Genomic DNA, 18,862 nt, shown 5'->3' on the forward strand with positions numbered 1-18,862 from the left:
AACACAGGGCGGGAGAGTCCTCTTGTTCCGCGCTCCGCGATGGGTGATCTCGTCAGGGGACCGCGTTGGATCTCTCTCTCTGCTTCCGGTTCTGCCTACTACAAACAAAGCAGGCACATAAATACACACTCCCTGATTGGCCTGATTGCGGGCACCTGCCCGCAATCAGGCCAATCAGGGAGTGTGTATTTATGTCCCCCCAGCTGATCCGGTGCGCTCCCAACCTGCTCATACTCCCCCTGCAGGCCAGACGTCGCACGTCCCCCCACAACAATATTGCCGTTAACATTCACCCATTCATGATCACATTCACACACCGACGGCGGTGTCAGCCATACAAGGCGTCATCCAGCTGGTCAGGAACGGTCAGGGTGAGGCGTCTCGCTCAGGGACACCTCGACACTTGGCTAGGAGGAGACGGGGATCGAACTAGCAACCTTCAGCGGTGACCAGCCCACCCTGCTCCACCTCCTGAGCTACCTGCCGCCTGCTCATGGGTCCCTGGGTAGTGAGCTGTGCCTGTGTCCCGTACCTCCGCCCCTGCAGGTGTTCTTCCTGCAGAGCGAGGACCAGCCGGGGGGGCTGGGCGACCCGGCCGACCACAGCCGGCTGACGGAGAACGTGGCGCGGGCCTTCTGCACCGCGCTGGGCCCCCACCTCAAGCTGCTGAAGGAGGACGGCATGGCCAAGCTGGGCCTGAGGGTCACCCTGGACACGGACCAGGTGTGTGGGGTGGGGCGTCCGTGGGGGCGTGGTAGTTGTGTCGAACCATGCACTAAAAAAATTCAAGTGACATTGAATATAAGTTATAGAATGTGTCTTTCCATAAGTGTTGAGTTCTCCATGTAGGGAATGCAGGTGAAATTCAGCTTTCAAGGTTATTAAAGTGACTTACTCTCCATTGCCCCATAGAGTAAATATGAATTTACTGACAAACACATATGGCCTTTGTAACAGATTACATTCAAGTAAAACAGGGCAACAATAAGGATTGCCCGATGGCCCGGGGTCAACTAAAATGAAAATATAATAACTCGTTTTTTCCAATCATCGATAAAGTTATCCTTATGTTGCCCCCTCCCCTTGCCCACGTTGGATAATGCTTGGTGTGGTGACTGATTGGTCCTGAGTTTTTCCTTGTCCCTCGCTGACGACTGAGGGAATCCTTGACGCTTGTATTGCTTGCAGTAAACCAAAAAATGAAGATCCACAAAAAAATCCAGTGTTCCAAACATAGATGGGTTTTAATTACTTAACCTAATTAAAAATTACCTTAATTAAAAATAAGGTTTTACTGATCCTTTATCTTGTTCAATAAATACTAAGGCAGACTGGATATATTAACTAAAGAATTTACAAAGAGCAGCATGCGCAACAAACAAGCAAGCCGAGACAAGGTCAAAAAGCTGTGCGCTCTCAGTCGGCCACGCCTCCTTTATGGCCTTTTGACCTGCAGAGGGCACAAAATCTCAAGAAAGAAACACAGAAGAGGCATGCAATCATAATCCAAGTCAAACAAATAAATAAGTGGCTAAAATGGCTCCTGCACTTGGTGAATTATTTTGATTTACTTTGTTTAAATTGACTTGAGTCTTTGTCGTTATTTGATAACCACCAATTAAAAATGGGGCCAGTCAAATTGACTTCGGGCAAGTAGAATTCAGACCGACTGGCCCGACCGGGCAAGTGGAAAAAAAAAACCTTAGCGTCGAGCCCTTTTAAAAGCGCTTGAATCTTCCAGCACATACAGCACCTTTCTAACCCCCTCTCTCTGTCTCCAGGTGGGCTACTTGGCGGGCAGCAACGGCCAGCCCCTGCTGCCCCAGTACCTCAGCCACCTGGACAGCACGCTCATCCCCGTCATCCACAGCGGCGCCTGTCTGCTCAGCGAGGGCCCCGTCGTCGTGGAGCTCGTCTTCTACATCCTGGAGATCATCTCCTAGGCAACGGTCGTCCCGGGCCTCTTGGTTTGCTCCCGTTGTCTCTCTAGACACAACCGGGACCCCCCTGGAAAACGTGTGGGTGTCCCCAACGCCTCCTTTGAACGCCTCGGTTTGGCCCTCCATGGAAGGAGCCACGGAGCCGGAACTGCTGCAGAGACTACAGGAGGTCGTCATGCCAACGCCATCGCTCCTCGTGCATTCTGACTGTACGGACCCTCAGACCGGAGGGGGGGGGGGGGGGGGGGGGGGGGGGGGGTCTCGCACGGGCTCGGCCTCATGTGTTTTTGGGATCCGGTTGGGCGTGGTTTGCGAGGAAGACCGGACCTATTGGAAAGCGCTTGTTTCAGTTTGAACCCGCTTAAGTCGATTTGCCTTGGAGGCGGTTCAGCTAAGCCACGGCAACCGCACAGGTCACGGGAGAGCTTCTCTGCCCGTCATCTGATATATTATTGTCATATATATAAATATATGTATATTTTTTAACTTATTGTAGCAACACAGGGCCGACGACCATCCACCTGCGTTGTGAACAGGATAAAACGCTACAAGCAGTCACAGAGACTTTCTGACTCAGGTTTGCACTCCCTCCTCTCTCCCCCCCCCATAACGTTTTAAGTTCCACTGTGGGAGCCCGTCGGTGAAGACGCCCTCCCTTGTAGCAACAGCAGACCCTCCGGACCACCAGAGGGGGGGCGGCAGCGTAGCCTCTGTCCAGCCATCCGGTCATCGTCGTCATCCATGAATATCAGGAGGATTAGAGATGATCTCCCGCTGCGAGAGCACACGAGAGGGACCAAGTGCCTGTGTGTGTGTGTGTGCGTGTGTGTGTGCGTGTGTGTGTGCCGGTGGCGTGTCTTCTCCTGCACCGCGGTGCTCAGTGCCTGCAGCGAGCCGCTCTATCAGAACCACGTGAACCTTCAGACTGACCCGGGCTTCACTCCTCCAACACAGGCTTTGTTTCCCCGGACGTCCGCGACGCGCCCCGCGTTCTTTGGATTCTGCGTGTACATATTCTGTAGCCTCGGGGGAACCTCCTCGGACGAACCAGAGTTAGGAGGGGATGCTGCAAAGCGGTCCGGGACACTGGAGGGCCAGCCTGGGCCGGGGGGGGTCATCTTCAGACTGTAAAGGCCCTCGCCGGGGTCCTGTAAGACCGGTCTGCTCACGTCAACAACAACAAAAGGTCTCGATGCTTTATCAACTTGACTGTGTGACGCTAAGCAGGACGGTGACGGAATGGTTTTGAACGCCAGTCACATGGTCCACTTTCTGAGCCTGGGTTCTCCACATCCAGCTGAAGGCCACTCAAAGTTGTGAGCCTGTTTTTCCATGCTGTGACGTCGTCCTATACATGACTTGTATGTATGGGACTCCCGTAAGGACCGAACTTGTGCAAGCTGGGAGTTGAGGGCGGGGCAGTGAGTGTGTGTGGGGGGGGGGCATTACTCTGCTAGCATCAACAGCAGGAGTGCAGTTGGAATGGACTCTCGCCGCCTCGTTTTGTTTGTCGACATTTCAGTCAAACAATGTTCTTTGTTTCAACACTTCCTAATCATACAAAGAAAATAACTGTCAAAAGCATAAGGATTATTATAAATATATATAAATATATATACGTGTGTATGTGTGTGTGTGTGTGTGTGTAAAATGCAAAAGCAGTGCACTGGATTCTAAGCCATTTTACAGGAGAGATAAAGACTTCAGACCGAGGGAGCAGGGCAGCCTATGTGCCTTCATCCTGTAGAACGGGTGGGGTTGGAGGGAGTGTTGATGGGCGCCACGGTAAAACTTAGGTAACTGCTTTGACGGGGGTTTAGAATAACCCACTGATAACTCCACATCCCAGGGGCTGAGTTTTTTGGGACGCATGGGGGTGAGGGATGCCACCATCTCGCCTGGTCGCTCAATCATCTTGTCCCGCATATACATGTAGTCAGACTTTGACAACATTTGGCCATTTAAAACTTGGATTTCTTATTAAGAAAGTAGCCAACCCCAAAAAGCAACAGGAACCCTGTAAATCTGGGAAACGCTTTAAGGCTTCAGTGTTTTTAGTCTGCATGCGGGACGTCCAAAATCAACCACCCTAAAAACCCTCAATTCTACACGGGCAAAGGTCTGGCCTATCCTCTCCTTCAATACCATGGACCTGATAGAAAACAAGAATGTATTTGTCCTTTTGCAGTGAAAAATAATCTGTAAAACGTTTGTTTTGTGGGCAAACCCTGGCTGAAGTCTATGTATCATCGTGTGTACTGCATCTCTCATGTCTCCCATCATACAGGGGAATCTACAGAGGACAAAACGTAGCCCAACAGTAATTTACTAGATAGTAATCGTCTTGTTGTCTCTACGAAAAAAATGTCCACCAGCTATCCACAGCATCCAAGACAATCACGTGAAGAACAGCAGACGAGCCAACGCCTTGACGTGCGCACCCTGTCGCGCCACCCTAGTCTCCGCCTCTCATCTCCACCCAATCGGTGACCTGGACCGTAGCAGAACGCGCCTGAACACGGACGGCTACCAATGAGGTGAAAGGGTTTATTGTACAAGAGGTCAAAGGTCAAGAGCGATGGTTCACCGGTCGTGTGTCCACTAACCCCCCTTCCACCTGGACTGGGCTGTAGTCGGGATCAGTCACCTGTCAGTGTCTCCTCCACTGTGATAAGCTTACAACAGCTGGCCACTGGGAGTTTGACTGTTTTTTTTACATTAGCAGAATCTGGACCGGGAATAGTGTGGACTTAATCTATTTTTCAATCCTCCCCAACCCTGTTTTTTTTTTTTTTTTATGTTTTCTGGAAACTTTGTCATCTTATTTAAGCGTTTATCTTACTTGTGCTATATCCCAGCACCTTTTTAAAAGGTGCAGTTTTATTTAGTCATGAGTAGCATTTTATACAATCCAGTTGGAGTTTGTGTCCGGATTGAGACAGCTGCATGCTCGCAATAACAAAAGAGCTGGCCATGGTGAAGAGCTACTCAACCTTGCATCTTGACAATATTTTTACATTGTGGATTAAAATGCAAAATCAAAAGACAACCAATCCAGGCAATCCGTCCAATTACTGGATGTGGTTGAAATCCTCTTTATTTTATTTATCTTTGACATCAGTCAAGAAGAACTCTACGATAAGCCAAAAAACCCTAAACATGTTGATCTCATTACACTAAAAACATCTTCAATCGCAGTCTTTAGCAAAAGAAACATGTAGTATATGTATAATAAAGACTTATACAAATTTGAGAAGATGGTGCTTTCTTATTATTTTCGTCCAAACCTCTTAAACAGCGTCATTAGACACTGTTTCTCATCAAAATAAGAGCCTATTTTCTTCTATGATTTAAGTGTGCAAAAATAAAATCGCTTCAATTGTAAAAGTTCAATTTCAATCTGTTTCACATACAATTTCGACTACATCCGATATCTTTTGTAAGAAGGTTACTCCTCATCACCAAAGACTGAGCAAAGGAAGATAAAGACCAAAAACCTTTAAATAAAGGTTAACGTTGAGACGTTAACAAAAAGTCATTGGAAAACGTAGTGACAATAGTGAAGCTGTGTGACAGCGCGGAGGTATAGTTGGTTGAAATTAATCTGAATTGGCAGAAAGTCTGTCTGTTATGAACCGTTGTATAGGAATTTGTCAGAATGCCAACTCTTACAAACCTCTTTTAAAGGGGACATGTTATGAAAACACTTATTCCTGGGATTTGGTCTCTGGTGCTCCCACACGCATACAAAAAGTCTGTACATGATTTTTTTGAGTGAGATATGCATTTCTGAGAGTACATGCCTACATTTCGTTAGCCTCATAGCATAATTGCCTAAGTCATATTTCAAGGTTCATCTTGTATTTAGCATAAAAAATAAAATAAAATGCCTAAGTCAAACAGATGACTCAGGCAGTGATTATGGAATGTAAAAAGCACTCTAATTGGCTAGGATGTAGCCAATGAGGCACAGTGAATCATCAGCATTAGGAGAGTTAGGTTAGATATCAAAATGTAGGATTTAGGCAACTATGCTATGAGGCTAACGATTTACGAAACGAGCGAGTCGGTTTCGGCGCCCCCTCCTACGTAGGAACGGGGCACATTTAAATATCACCTCCCAATTCCCCACCCCCCTCCAATCAGAGCACAGGGACGAGCAGCTCCGGCGGGGGGAGCTCGGTAGCTCATCTCCAGGAGTACAATCCCTTTCTCCGCCGGAGCTGCCGGACTGCCCCCGAAGCTTCCAACTTGAATCTAAAGGTATCATCCCATGTGACCCCCAGGATGTAGTTGATCATCCTGTTGACCAGGGTGGACTTCCCCGCCCCAGTGGCTCTGTCACACCAAAATTGTACCGGGGGCGAAAATTGTACCGCCTACGTAATCTGCAAAATTCCAAACCTGCCTGGCAACAGAAGATCGCGTCGAACGTTGCCTGGCAACAGACGATCGCGTCGAACGATGACGTAGAAAGGTTCATGAACATTCGCGCTCATTCATTAAGCGTCACAAGACAAAATAACATTAAACAGATAACCCATTTTTTTTTTTTTACTAGGTAAATTCAATACAATACAAATATAAAGTAAAAACAAGTGTTATCTGCATTATGTTATTTCGTCTTTGGCAACATAAACAATGTTGTATAAACAACAGCGCGAATGTTTTTTGAATATGTTATGTTTTTACCTAATATATAAAAAGAGGCTCCCCTCTTCCCCCCCCCCCAGGCAGCGGTCCTGCCTGGAGGTAATTTAATCTTATTGCCATCGAGTTTAACCGCTTCTGCTAACCAATCAGATGGCTTGTCTGTGCACACAACTACAGATTTCTCTTTGCCAAGGCCAGCAACTCCACAGGCACATCTGACCCGGACAGTATATCGCGTTGAAGGCTGCAGCCCTGGAATGACTGTGACTCGTTGTGACTCGTTGGCTGTGAATGCTCCATATACAATCTTCAGGTTTAACTTCTGGAGATGTTTCAGCATATTCTAAGATGTAATCCTTGATAACCACTCCACATCCAAGCTCAGTTGGTTTCTCCCAGCTGATTGATAACTCTGTAGAATAAAATTCCAGTTCTAGTTTTTCTGGAGGACTGCGTGGTAAGGTTTTAATTTAGGCTTCATAGACCGGACCGAGGCCGATTGCGCACTTGGCTCTACACCTGAATTGACTACAATGTAGTAGGTGACAGTTGTCAACCCAGATCGAGGTGAGGAAATATCCAGTGTTACACTATTATTGGTGTTGTAATCTGTAGACATTCCTGGCTTCAAAGGTGGTTCAAAGTTGTTGTTAGCTAAGGAGCCATAGAGTTGGGAGATTTGCGCCTTTCTTCTCATCTCTTATCACAGCTGGTAGAAACCAGATGCTGTTGTTCTCCTTGTTTGCCTCGGCAAAATCTTTGAAGAGCTTTATTTTCTTGTACATTACATTTGAGGAGAAGAACCATTGCTCCTTTCCCACATCATAAGCACATGGCACGTTGTCTGTTTCGGTTTTATCCAAGTAGTTGGACAGAGCTGAAAGGTAAGGCTCTGTGCCTTCCAGAGAGGTAAAGACAAAGCACATAGCATGTGTGATTTCTGCACCGTGGATCTCATGGCGCAGAGTGCTGCGACTGGTGACTATTATCATGTTAGGCCTATTGTCCATCAGAAAACTGATGATTTTGATATCTTTCTCTTTGCAATCCATCCACTCATGCAGGTGGTTGGTGTTGAACGGAGAAAAATGTTCCTTTTTCAGGATCTTTGCAAGAACATTTTCCAGCCCCCCTCCTCCTCTGATCATTGGGAGTTTCCTTGCCATAATATTCTGGAATTTCCGTTTATACTTAAAAAAGAGTTCCTTGAAAACTTTCACCTTTTTGCTAATCTGTGGGAATTGCTGGGTTGTTGTGCATCTTTCTGCAACGTTGCATCTCCTTTCCAGCTCGCTGAGGTCCCCTAGGACATTCTGAGCATCCCTGACTAATCTATCGCTTATCTGTCGAACCAGTTCAGCAGCAGCAGAATCTAGAGCCGTCAGTTGCATTAACCAGACTTTCTGAAACATTAAATATTGAAGACAGTTGTTCTTTCAGAACTTGTTCTGTTGTCTTGCTGTTGAGGGCAGCCATTTGGCTTGTTTTACGCAGGTTGGTTTATCTGGTTATTATAATAAATGTTTCTGTATGTATGGGTTCATCCCCCTACATACCATATACTATGATAAGCCTAGTTCATTTAAATAATAGTATTATAAACACATGCCATTTGGTAGACATGTTATCCAAAGTGTCTTAAAATACTGTGAGTGCATACATTTCTTAGCATGAAAATAATGTTAAAGTTCTTTGTGACCTTTTTATTGTTTAAAGCTTATTTGATTTGATTGTATTGATTATATTGATATCCTAGGATTTCTGCTAAATGTTTACTGAACTGTAAGGACAAAACAAACTATACATAATAATACAAACTATAATATACAGTAAATATTATATAACTATAATATAGAGTTAACTATTACGGTAATATTCTTGTTTGTTAAGAATCAACGAGGATCATGGTGGTGGAAAATGTAGTAATTGTGAGCTCTGCTTGTCTTATGTTGTAAATTAGTTTGAGGTTTGGAAAATGGAGATAAGGTCCATATTATCTTTGTCAGCATCGTTGCCACTGTCTTTGTCACAGTATGTTATCAACTGTGAAGACCTTATCTGAATAGTAGCTTCAGCGAGGGATCGGACGAGCTACTGGTGGCTGTGTTGTGTGCGCTCTCTCTGAATTAAAGCAGCTTCAATGCTCGACTATAACAAGAAGTTTCAAGTGTTTTACCTTTACAAGTTCATTTCCACGACAATTGCAGATATGCTAGAAATAGGTGGAGGTTATGCCATAAAATGCAAATTCAATTTAATATGATTAAATAATGTCTTATATTCAGAAGAATTAGGCCTATGAACCTCTGTGATATGGTTTGGCTTTAATTATTGATAAAGGCATTTTCAAATGTTTTTTTTTAGACAATGCATTTCCTACAGAAAATGCGGTGGGTGCTGTAATGCAAATTGATGTTGAAAATATGTTTTAATAAAGCTACATAAAGCAACATCCAAGTAAATGAATGTTGAATGGCATGAATCAAGTCAAAAGATTTAAATCGAGTTCAAATGTTTAAATGGAGTAAACAATGTAAACATGCACACCATTTAAAAAGTGTAAAATGGTTGGAAACAAATCAAGTGAAGAATTAAACAAATAGCTAAAGTGATAAAGTTTTGAATACATTTGAGATTTAATATATAGAATATTACTACATACACGACACAAATTTCGTTTGTGTAGATAGAATGACGTGGAGAAGATTGTTTACGTTAGCATTTAGCTTCTACCAGAAATACTCCAGATATGTAAGCAGCAAGCCTCTAGCCATATAAACGGGGATCACCCCAAACAAATGCCCGATGTATAACGATCATATTTCCAATTGATCATTTTAGCGCCAGTGAAATTGGAAAAAAACGTAACATTATGTTTCTAGGTTAAATATTGACATTGTCTGAAGCGGTTGAAGTGTCAGAGAATGGGCGGACAGCTCTGCCGTCCTCCCAATGACTTCCATTATAAAAAAATATGTTTTAAAAATAGAATATCTTAAAAAGTTTAAAATATAAAGAAAATGTAATGGTATCGTGCAATTCGAATCTAAGATGAACATTTTAAATTGGAATGGAGTCTCTAGGTGAAAAGTTTTAGGGTCCCAGAATTTGAAAAGAATAATAAAGACAGACAGACAGACAGACAGACAGACAGACAGCCTGAGCGCTGCTTGCAGCACTCACCTAATAATGACATCCATGATGAAACTTGGCCAGATCCATCGATTTCACCCGAAACCCCCACAAATTCTCCTTAAAATAACACAAATAAGGGATCTCGTGTCTTGTCCGTTAGACTCGGGACTTGTATTTATTTACCGGGGATCAGTGAGTCGTTGCGACAGCCGTAGAGCATCAAGACTGAAGGGCCGGCCCAGTGCTGCCAGCACTACGGTCTTACCACTGTCCACGGCCATCCGAAAACACACACACACACACACACACACACACACACACACACACACACACACACACACACACACACACACACACACACACACACACACACACACAGACACAGAAACCTTTGTTTCTGTGATAACGGCGCAAAAGGTAATTAAAACGTGTTTATCCGCTGGTCCACCACTAGGTGGCATATATACTGCTATTGACAATACGACGTCAGTCTCCAGATCTGAATATAATCGGTGCTTGTGATGAAGGAAGGAAAGTGTCTGAAGTCATGGAAGCCTGAGGAGTGATGAGAGATTCACTGCCATGTATAAACAAGCAGTGGAGATGGCCAGCACCATTGGTGTTACCCAGGGCCGGAGTGGGACCCTTTTTCAGCCCGGGGGTTTCAGGCCCGTACCGGCCCCCTGCTCAGGAGTCTCCTACCACTAGGGGGTGCCCCCGCACCGCGGCCCAGAATACATTTCAAAGTGGACCGGCCCGGAAAACTCCCCATTGTCTCGATGGACACTCCGCCTCTGCGTGATACCCACTCAGCGCCAGGAATGAACACCGGCACCAAAATAAATAAATAAATAAAAATAATAATTGAACACCAGCCCTCGCGGCCCAAAAGTCAGACCGGCCCACCGGGAATTGTCCGGGTCCTCGCGATTAGCCACTCCGGGCCTGGTGTTACCCTAACGAAGAAGGGGATTACCGTGAAGCAGCAACATAGAGGCAATGTACCTGTGGACTCTATTGCTTAACATTTTTGGTTGGGCCGGGTTGCCGAATGTTGACCTCGGTATTTGGAAAATCCTGGCTACGGCCCTGTCTAGATTTAGATAATATTTAATGACTGTTCATAAATATAAATATACACACATACATAAGGTTATCAATCTTTGTATATTGTATGATATGTCATCTTTAACATTATTAGGAGGAATAAGAAGAAGATTCATTATTACTTTATTACGCCCCCTGGAGAAATGCATTCTCTGCATGAACCCATCAGACAGTGTAGCGGTCATGTACCGACTCCGGCTCTTGTGCACTTGCCTTCGTTATCTGCCAGGTGGGGAGAAACCGGAGCACCCCCCCCCCCCCCCCCCCCCCCCCCCCCCCCCCCCCCCCCCCCCCCCATATCATAAGAAAGAGGTTAAAAGAACAAGGTACTTCTGGGTGGATAGGAACCGGATCATTTCTTGGAAATCACGTGACTTCAAATAATGACATAGCCACCCACCCCGCTCACCTTTAAGACGCTCGGGTAGAGAGACGGCCCTCACATCCTGCTCTCACGAGACGCAGACGGGAAGCCAAGGTAGGTGAGACACGTTCTCTGATCAGTTATATTGACACCTAATACAATAAAGTTGTTGTGGTGCTGATTTTGTGCACCCGTTTGGAACGTTATCGAATGGACGTAATCAGTGGTTATCAGCCCCATAGCTAACGTTAGAAATGTGGACCGCAAATGTTGTGGATTTTACTTCAAGTCATTGTGATGCGGTCATTGTTACTTCAGTTATTGTTGGAGAGCAGTCTATTGATATAAAAATTACGAACGAGCAAGAAATTACACAGATTAGAATAGAAACACACACACACACACACGATTGCCCTTGCGATGGGTTTCCTCTATCAGCGCCTTCACACGCTCACACGCCACAATTAGTATTTCTCACGCATTGAAATGACCAGGATAACACCCACAAGGTTGCGCCGCTATTTTTTATAACAGTGGAACTGTTATATCGTCCGGGATTTTGTTAAAGCCTCAAACATTTTTACTTCGGTCGGTCGGTCGGAGGATCTCCCCACGCCTCTGCCAAGCAGGGGCTGGGCAGCTTAGGGGAGACAGCCTTCCTCCTGACGGCGCAGTACACCCACACTGTGTGTGTGTGTGTGTGTGTGTGTGTGTGTGTGTGTGTGTGTGTGTGTGTGTGTGTGTGTTCAGATGGCCGTGGGCAGTGGTAAAACTGTAGTGCTGGCAGCACTGGGCCGGCCCTTCAGTCTGGGGATGCTCTACGACCGTCGCAACGACTCACTGATCCCCGGTAAATACAATATAACGGAGTCCGGAGTCTAACGGACAGATCTCTTGTTGTCGTTATTTTAATTTGTGTGTGATTTGTGTTTTGGGTGAAATCGGTGGCTATAAACCATATCACAAAGGTTTATCGGTCTAATTGTTGAGAAGAGCAGAGATTATTTAATCATATTAATTGCAGAGAATATGCATTTTATGTCATGGACCTCATTTCCATTTAATTAGGTCCACTTAAAGGACAAATGGATCTGGAATATGTTTAGTATGGTAACGAGTTGGAATGTTTGTAGCCCAACTCTTCTTTGATAGTATAATAAGGGTCTTGACATATAAAATGAGGCATTGATAACTTTGTAAGTGTACAGATTGTTTATTAAAAAATTTTTTTTTTACACACAATACTATCAGTAGTTCATCCGTCGACGCCGTCTTGTTTTAAGACTCGATAAGTAGAATGCCGAACATAGAGCTTGCGTGTGATTTCACAAGCTCTGTGTTCGTCAATCTACCACCTACATTTATTTTTATTTAACCTTTATTTCTCCAGATATAAACACATTGACATTTAACTAACAGCTTTCATAGGAAAAGCATTTACTTTCAGTAGGAAACCATACGCTGATATATAAAGAAAATGCATAGGTTTTATATGTATTCTGCTGAGCAAGGATTCTGATTTGTTTTCTCTTTGTTTTCTTCTGAAGCTCTGACACTTTGGGACCAGGAAGCCTTAGAGAAAGTAGCAGATGAAAGACCCCAACCCAACAGTGACTTTGCGATAGTTGCGTCTGACTCCATCAAAGACAAATCTTCTACATTGAATGTTGAAGCTTCATTGAAAGCCAGTTTTCTGTGCGGACTGGTGGAGATAGAAGGCTCTGCTAAATATCTCTCAGATTCTAAGATTTCCAGAAATCAGGCTCGAGTGACACTAAAATACAGTACCACCACCAAGTTCCAACAGCTGTCAATGAATCACATTGCCGCAGGTAATATTAAGTATCCAGATGTCTTGAAGTCTAAAGAAGCAACACACGTAGTGACAGGAATCCTTTATGGCGCACAAGCCTTCTTTGTGTTCGACCGTGAGTTGACACAAAAGGAAGATCGGCAAGACATCGAGGGCAATCTAAAGGTGCTGATCCAGAAGATACCCAAATTGAAGATTGACGGTCAAGGTTCTCTTAACATGGCAGACAAGGACAAGGTAAATGTTGACAAGTTCTCCTGCAAGTTCCATGGGGACTTTATCCTTGAGGAACACCCTGTGTCTTTTCAGGAGGCAATAGAAGTCTACCAAAGACTGCCTAAGCTGTTGGGAACCAACGGAGAGAACGCAGTGCCTCAGAAGGTCTGGTTAATGCCACTGAAGACTCTAGATTCTGCTGCTGCTGAACTGGTTCGACAGATAAGTGATAGATCAGTCAGGGATGCTCAGAATGTCCTGGAGGACCTCAGTGAGCTGGAAAGGAGATACAATGATGCTGAAAGATGCACAACAGCCCAGCAATTCCCACAGATTAACAAGAAGTTGAAAGCTTTCAAAGAACTGTTTTTTCAGTATAAACAGGAATTCCAGAATACTATGGCAAGGAAACTTCCATTGATCCGAGGAGGAGAAGAGGAGGAAAGTGTTTTCGCAGAGATTCTGAAAAAAGTACATTCCTCTCCCTTCAAAAGTGGTGAACTGAATGAGTGGATGGAATGCAAAGAGACAGAAATCAAAATCATCAGCTCTCTGATTGATGATATACCCATCATGATGATCGTTGCGACCAGTCGCAACACTCTGCAACTGGAGATCCACAGCGGAGATATCACACATGCTGTGTGCTTTGTCTTTACCTCCCTGGATGGCCCAGAGCCTTACCTTTCAGCTCTGTCAAACTACTTGGATAAAACCCAACCAGACGACTCGCCATGTGCTTATGCTGTGGAAAAGGAACCATGGTTCTTCTCAAATGTAACGTACGAGAAAATAAAGCTCTTCAAAGATTTTGCAGAGGCCAACAAGGAGAACAAAAGCATCAGGTTTCTAGCAACTGCAATAAGTGATGATGAGAAGAAAGGTGCAACTCTCCACCTCTACAAGGATGGCTCCTTAGCCACAGACAACTTTGAACCACCTTCGGAGCCAGAGATAATCATAGGTGACATAACCCATAACAGTGTAACACTGAATATTTCCCCACCTCGATCTGGGTTGACAACTGTCACCCACTACACTGTTGAGTTCTGCGTCTATGGAGATGATGTTTGGCATCAACAAATGGAGAGCAAGGCTGGAGATGTCACAGTGTCCGACTTGAAGATTAATGAAGAGTATCAGTTCAGGTGTAGAGCCTGGTGCGCAGTCGGCCGCGGTCCGGCCTGTGAATGTAGCACTTTTAAAACCTTAGCATCCAGTCCTCCAGAAAAACTACAAGTGTATTCTGGTTCTACATGGCTATTAGTCAAATGGGAGAAACCAACTGAGCTTGGACGTGGAGTGGAGATTAAGCATTACATCTTAGAATATGCCGAAACATCTCGTAAACTGAAACCTGAAGATTGTATATGGAGCAAACCAATATTCACAACCAACGAGTCACAGCGATACAAAGAAATTGGAGGGCTGCAGCTTTTAACGCAATACATTGTCCGGGTTAGATGTCACTGTGGCGTTGCTGGCCTTGGCACAGAGAAATCTGTAGTTACGTGGACAAAAAGGGAATTTAGTTTGTCCGATCTTTTGAATGGTGACTGGGGCAGAGGTCTTCAATCGGGAAAATAAGCGATTAGCAGAGAAATAGTCTGCCAAAGACGTTGACATCGCTTAGTAACCGGACACGCTGGGGTTGATAAGTTACCGGACTACTTGCAGAGTGATAAGAAAGACGTGAATCAGGCAAAAAGTGACACTAACAAGCATTATTAATTTTCATTTCCACATTTATGTTTAAAAAATGTCCATTTGAATAGCTTTTATGCATGATTACATGCAATTCACTGACAATGTTGATCTTGGCGGGTATCAGTTTATTATGTTATATGTTTATGAATGGCAGTGGCATGGCCACCCTACTCACTGTACCTTGAACATGTTTAAAATAAAAACATGAATATTTGAATCTGTGTATTATTTGAATATCTTAGTATTGAATACAAAATAACAAGGTACATTTATACATAGCACTATAGGACCAGTTTAATATAAAACACAATTTCATATAATATATAAGTAGGGGGTCCCCGCTCCATCTCTCCATCAGTTTGGGGGTCCTTGGCCTGGAAAACGTTAAACCCCTGGTCTAGGCAATTAGATTTAAGGACCTCCAGGTACTCAGGATGTTTACACTCCACGTTACAGTCCATGAATGTAGAGGGATGTGAGTGCTTCATATTTGGAAAGGACTCTGTTAAACAGAAACGCACCATCATGGTTCTAGGAGAAACTGGGGCAGGGAAGTCCACCCTGGTCAACAGGATGATCAACTTCATCCTGGGGGTCACATGGGACGATACCTTTAAAATAAAGTTGGTAGATGAAGGCACGGCCAAGTCTCAGGCTCACAGCCAGACCTCTGAAGTCACCGTGTACAAGCTCAACCACCCAGAGGGCTTCCAGATCGACTACTCCCTGACTATTGTTAACACGCTGGGTTTGAGAGACCCAAGAGGCGTAGAGAGAGACAGGATGATTGTACTTAAGGCAGAAAATGTATTCTCAGCTAAACTTGGAGTCACCGATATTGATGCCATCTGCTTCGTGGCCAAAGCGTTTTGTGCTGCACCAACACTGAAATCCATGTTTGACTCAGTGTTCTCCATATTTTGCAAAGATGTCAGGCAGAGAACATCCGGATTTTGGTGACATTTGCATAAGGCCATCACCCTCCGGTTCTCGATGCAATCATTGAGTCTGGGGTCCCCTGTCCTTAAAAGAAAGATGGTTTACCAATTCACTTTAAATTCAATACCTCTACTTTGTTAGCTACAACAAGGAACCTGGTGCGAATGTGATGCCCACTGATGTGTGCCCACATTTGTGTGTATTGGGTTTTTATATACTGCGCCATTTTATATTGTTGAGGCGCTTTATTTCCTACTGGGTTGACCTTGTTTTGTATGGGCAATGTCTTTTGTGGTTTTTTATTTTTGCAGTGCAGTTGCGCTATACTGCCAGTGGGAGGCACGGCAATACTGTGGTTTGCCTGAATCCCCGTGAGTTCCTCATAACTAATGAGGATTTGGAAAGATAAGCCACGTCTCCCGTGTCAGCATTCTTTCCTTGTGTTTTCAGGTGGGTTATGTGTTTAAAACGTAAAATAAGTCGATGTTAGTGATTGGAGAATGTGTAGTGTAATGTTTTCGTAAAGTATGAGTGTAAAAATGAGCACATGTGTTGCTAGTAAGGTCCGACGCTCGCCGAGCGATTTGTAATGGCGGCGCCGTTTGAAGTCTTACTGTTAAGCTAGTAGCTTTAAGCTAGTCCAGACCACGCTCATGTCCACCATTTTGTTTTATTGTAATTACACCACACGTGGCTCACTTCTTGATGTTTTGTAAAGTGTTAACACGTTTATTGATTGTAAAGTACTTTAAAGATACTGTTAAAAACGGGTTAAGAAAAGTTATTTGAAGTTCATTAATAAGAAAATGTGTGTTAAATATAAAGGTAAATGTTTGATATAGTTTACAAGGTACTGTTAAAAATACTAGTCCAGGAAAACTTAAGGGGTTTTAAGAGCATTAAAGATGCACTTTTTACAAACTGAGTATTGTATCAGAGACAAGAGAGGTGAAAGAACAACACTGAGAAAAGGTGTGTTTTGAATTAAGTATTTTTTTGTGTATTTTGGTTTGTTTTAAGAACATATAAAATATGTCTAATTAGACAACATATGCAGTTATATGATACTGAGTTTAAAATGTATAGACAATGTGAAGATAAACAGTAGCCTTCAGTAAATCAAGATGTTAAATGAATAAATATAACTAATGAGGATTTGGAAAGACAAGCCACGTCTCCCGTGTCAGCATTCTTTCCTTGTGTTTTCAGGTTATCTATAATCTGTCCACGGGCGCTCCCACCTGGGACCCGTTACACGAACAACAAAGGTGTAGATGATGATGATGATGATGAATGTGGGAGCAGGCATGATAAAATATTTTGGGTCATGGGAACCAACAGCATTATTTTCTGCTCTGAACGTCATTGAGGCCAAGAGCTTGACTTTAACCAAGGAGTTGCTCAGAAAGAGAGCTGAGCTGGAGAACTGCATTGAGAATATCCAGATTAAGACGAAATTGGTCTTGACTAAATTTGAGATGATTAAATCTGAAATTCTCCAAAGAAACGAGGCAGCGATAAAAGCCAATAGGGAATTTGAGTATGAGGTCAGCTTCATTAAACACAAGTTGACTTTTCCAAAACAGGAATGTACGCCAACAACTGTCAGCAACTGTGAGAACAATTGCCATTGGTCGTTGTATTTCAACCAAAAGTATCGCTGGGGCTATGAACAGGTGACAGAAAAACGAATCTACAAGGATCTGAAAGAAAAGTATGATCAGCACCCAAGAAGTTTCAGGACATGAGTCTGTGATAACAGGGCATTTCCTTTTAAATTGAATCTAAAATCATTTCTAATGTCTCATATTTCAATTTCTAGTGGGCTTTTAATTTGAAACTACACCTCAGGATGTGCTGAAACTTCTTGGGTGACCCTATGGGGTCGTAACCTTTGACCATGAAGTAGAATGAGTCTGTGATAACAGGGCGTTTCCTTTTAAATTGAATCCCAAATCATATGTAATATGTCTCATATTTGAATTTTGGTGGGCTTTTTGAAACTACACATCAGAATGTCCTGAAACTTCTTGGGTGACCCTATGGGGTCGTGATCTATGACTCTGACGTGGAATTAGTCTATGATAACTGGGCGTTTCCTTTCAAATTGAATCTAAAATCATATATAATATTTCTCCTATTTCAATATCTAGTGGGCTTTTAATTTGAAACTACAGATCAGAATATCCTGAAACTTCTTGGGTGACCCTATGGAGTTGTGAACTATATTCCTGAAGTGGAATGAGTGTGATAATAGGGCATGTCCTTTTAAATTGAATCCAAAATCATATCTAATGTTTCTCCTATTTCAATATCTAGTGGGCTTTTAATCTGAAACTAGACATCAGAATGTCCTGAAACGTCTTGGGTGACACTATGGGGTCGTGAACTATAACCCTGATGTGGAATTAGTCTGTGATAACAGGGCGTTTCCTTTTAAATCTCGAATAAACTATTTGCATAAGCTTACATTTGTCAATTAGTTGGGCTTTTATTTTGAAAGTACAGATCACAACGTCCGTACATTTCCTTTGATAGTATTTGCTTTTAATGACTGTCTTTCGGTATGTACCAGACAAATGCTTTTATTTTGTACTAGTTCTGAGGCGCTGGGGCGCTATTACCGTAATGGCTAGTATATGACGTCTCGTGACGTCTCTCGTTTTCCGACGGCGACAACCATAGACATCCTATATCATAGACAGAGCATCGAACGCTACTGCCTGCTGGCGCTGACGAGACGCGGGGCCGCTGTCACACCAAATTTGTCGATCGCGTCGCGTCGATTGACGTAGGAAGGTTCAAGAACATTCGTGAAGTCGTTCATTGAGTTCAAGAATATTCGCGAAGTCGTTCATTGAGCGCGACAAGACAGATAGCACTAACTTTACAAATTACATTTATTAGCCTTCCTAACTTTATATTTGTATTGCATTTAATTGTTTAATTGAATTTAGCTAGTAAACTGAGTGTTTAATGTGTATCATA

The 18,862-nt window shown here is 43.7% G+C and overlaps 2 protein-coding genes and 1 pseudogene across 3 annotated transcripts in view; 2 read left to right on the forward strand and 1 right to left on the reverse strand.

Annotated features, from left to right (window-relative positions):
* Window positions 1-3,340, forward strand: part of zfyve9a (zinc finger, FYVE domain containing 9a) — a 36,270-nt gene extending 32,930 nt beyond the window's left edge. Inside the window, 2 exon segments of the mRNA XM_079751455.1 lie at window positions 547-723; window positions 1,782-3,340. Of these exon segments, the coding sequence (XP_079607581.1) occupies window positions 547-723; window positions 1,782-1,943 (339 nt within the window). The 3' untranslated portion in view covers window positions 1,944-3,340.
* A 2,787-nt stretch (window positions 3,341-6,127) lies between these two features.
* LOC307085669 (stonustoxin subunit alpha-like) lies at window positions 6,128-8,005 on the reverse strand (annotated as a pseudogene). The gene is made up of 2 exons: window positions 6,761-8,005; window positions 6,128-6,278 (listed from the first exon to the last, which is right to left on the reverse strand). The product of its transcript is annotated as a stonustoxin subunit alpha-like (transcript).
* A 3,259-nt stretch (window positions 8,006-11,264) lies between these two features.
* LOC307085879 (neoverrucotoxin subunit alpha-like) lies at window positions 11,265-16,948 on the forward strand. Its single transcript, XM_079750792.1, has 3 exons — window positions 11,265-11,313; window positions 11,950-12,049; window positions 12,747-16,948. Exons 2-3 carry the CDS (start codon window positions 11,950-11,952, stop codon window positions 14,813-14,815), a joined length of 2,169 nt encoding a protein of 722 aa, XP_079606918.1. The 5' UTR covers window positions 11,265-11,313; the 3' UTR covers window positions 14,816-16,948.
* Window positions 16,949-18,862: the final 1,914 nt, after the last annotated feature.

The sequence above is a fragment of the Pollachius pollachius genome, assembly GCF_949987615.1.
Source record: "Pollachius pollachius genome assembly, chromosome: 14".
NCBI lineage: Eukaryota > Metazoa > Chordata > Actinopteri > Gadiformes > Gadidae > Pollachius > Pollachius pollachius.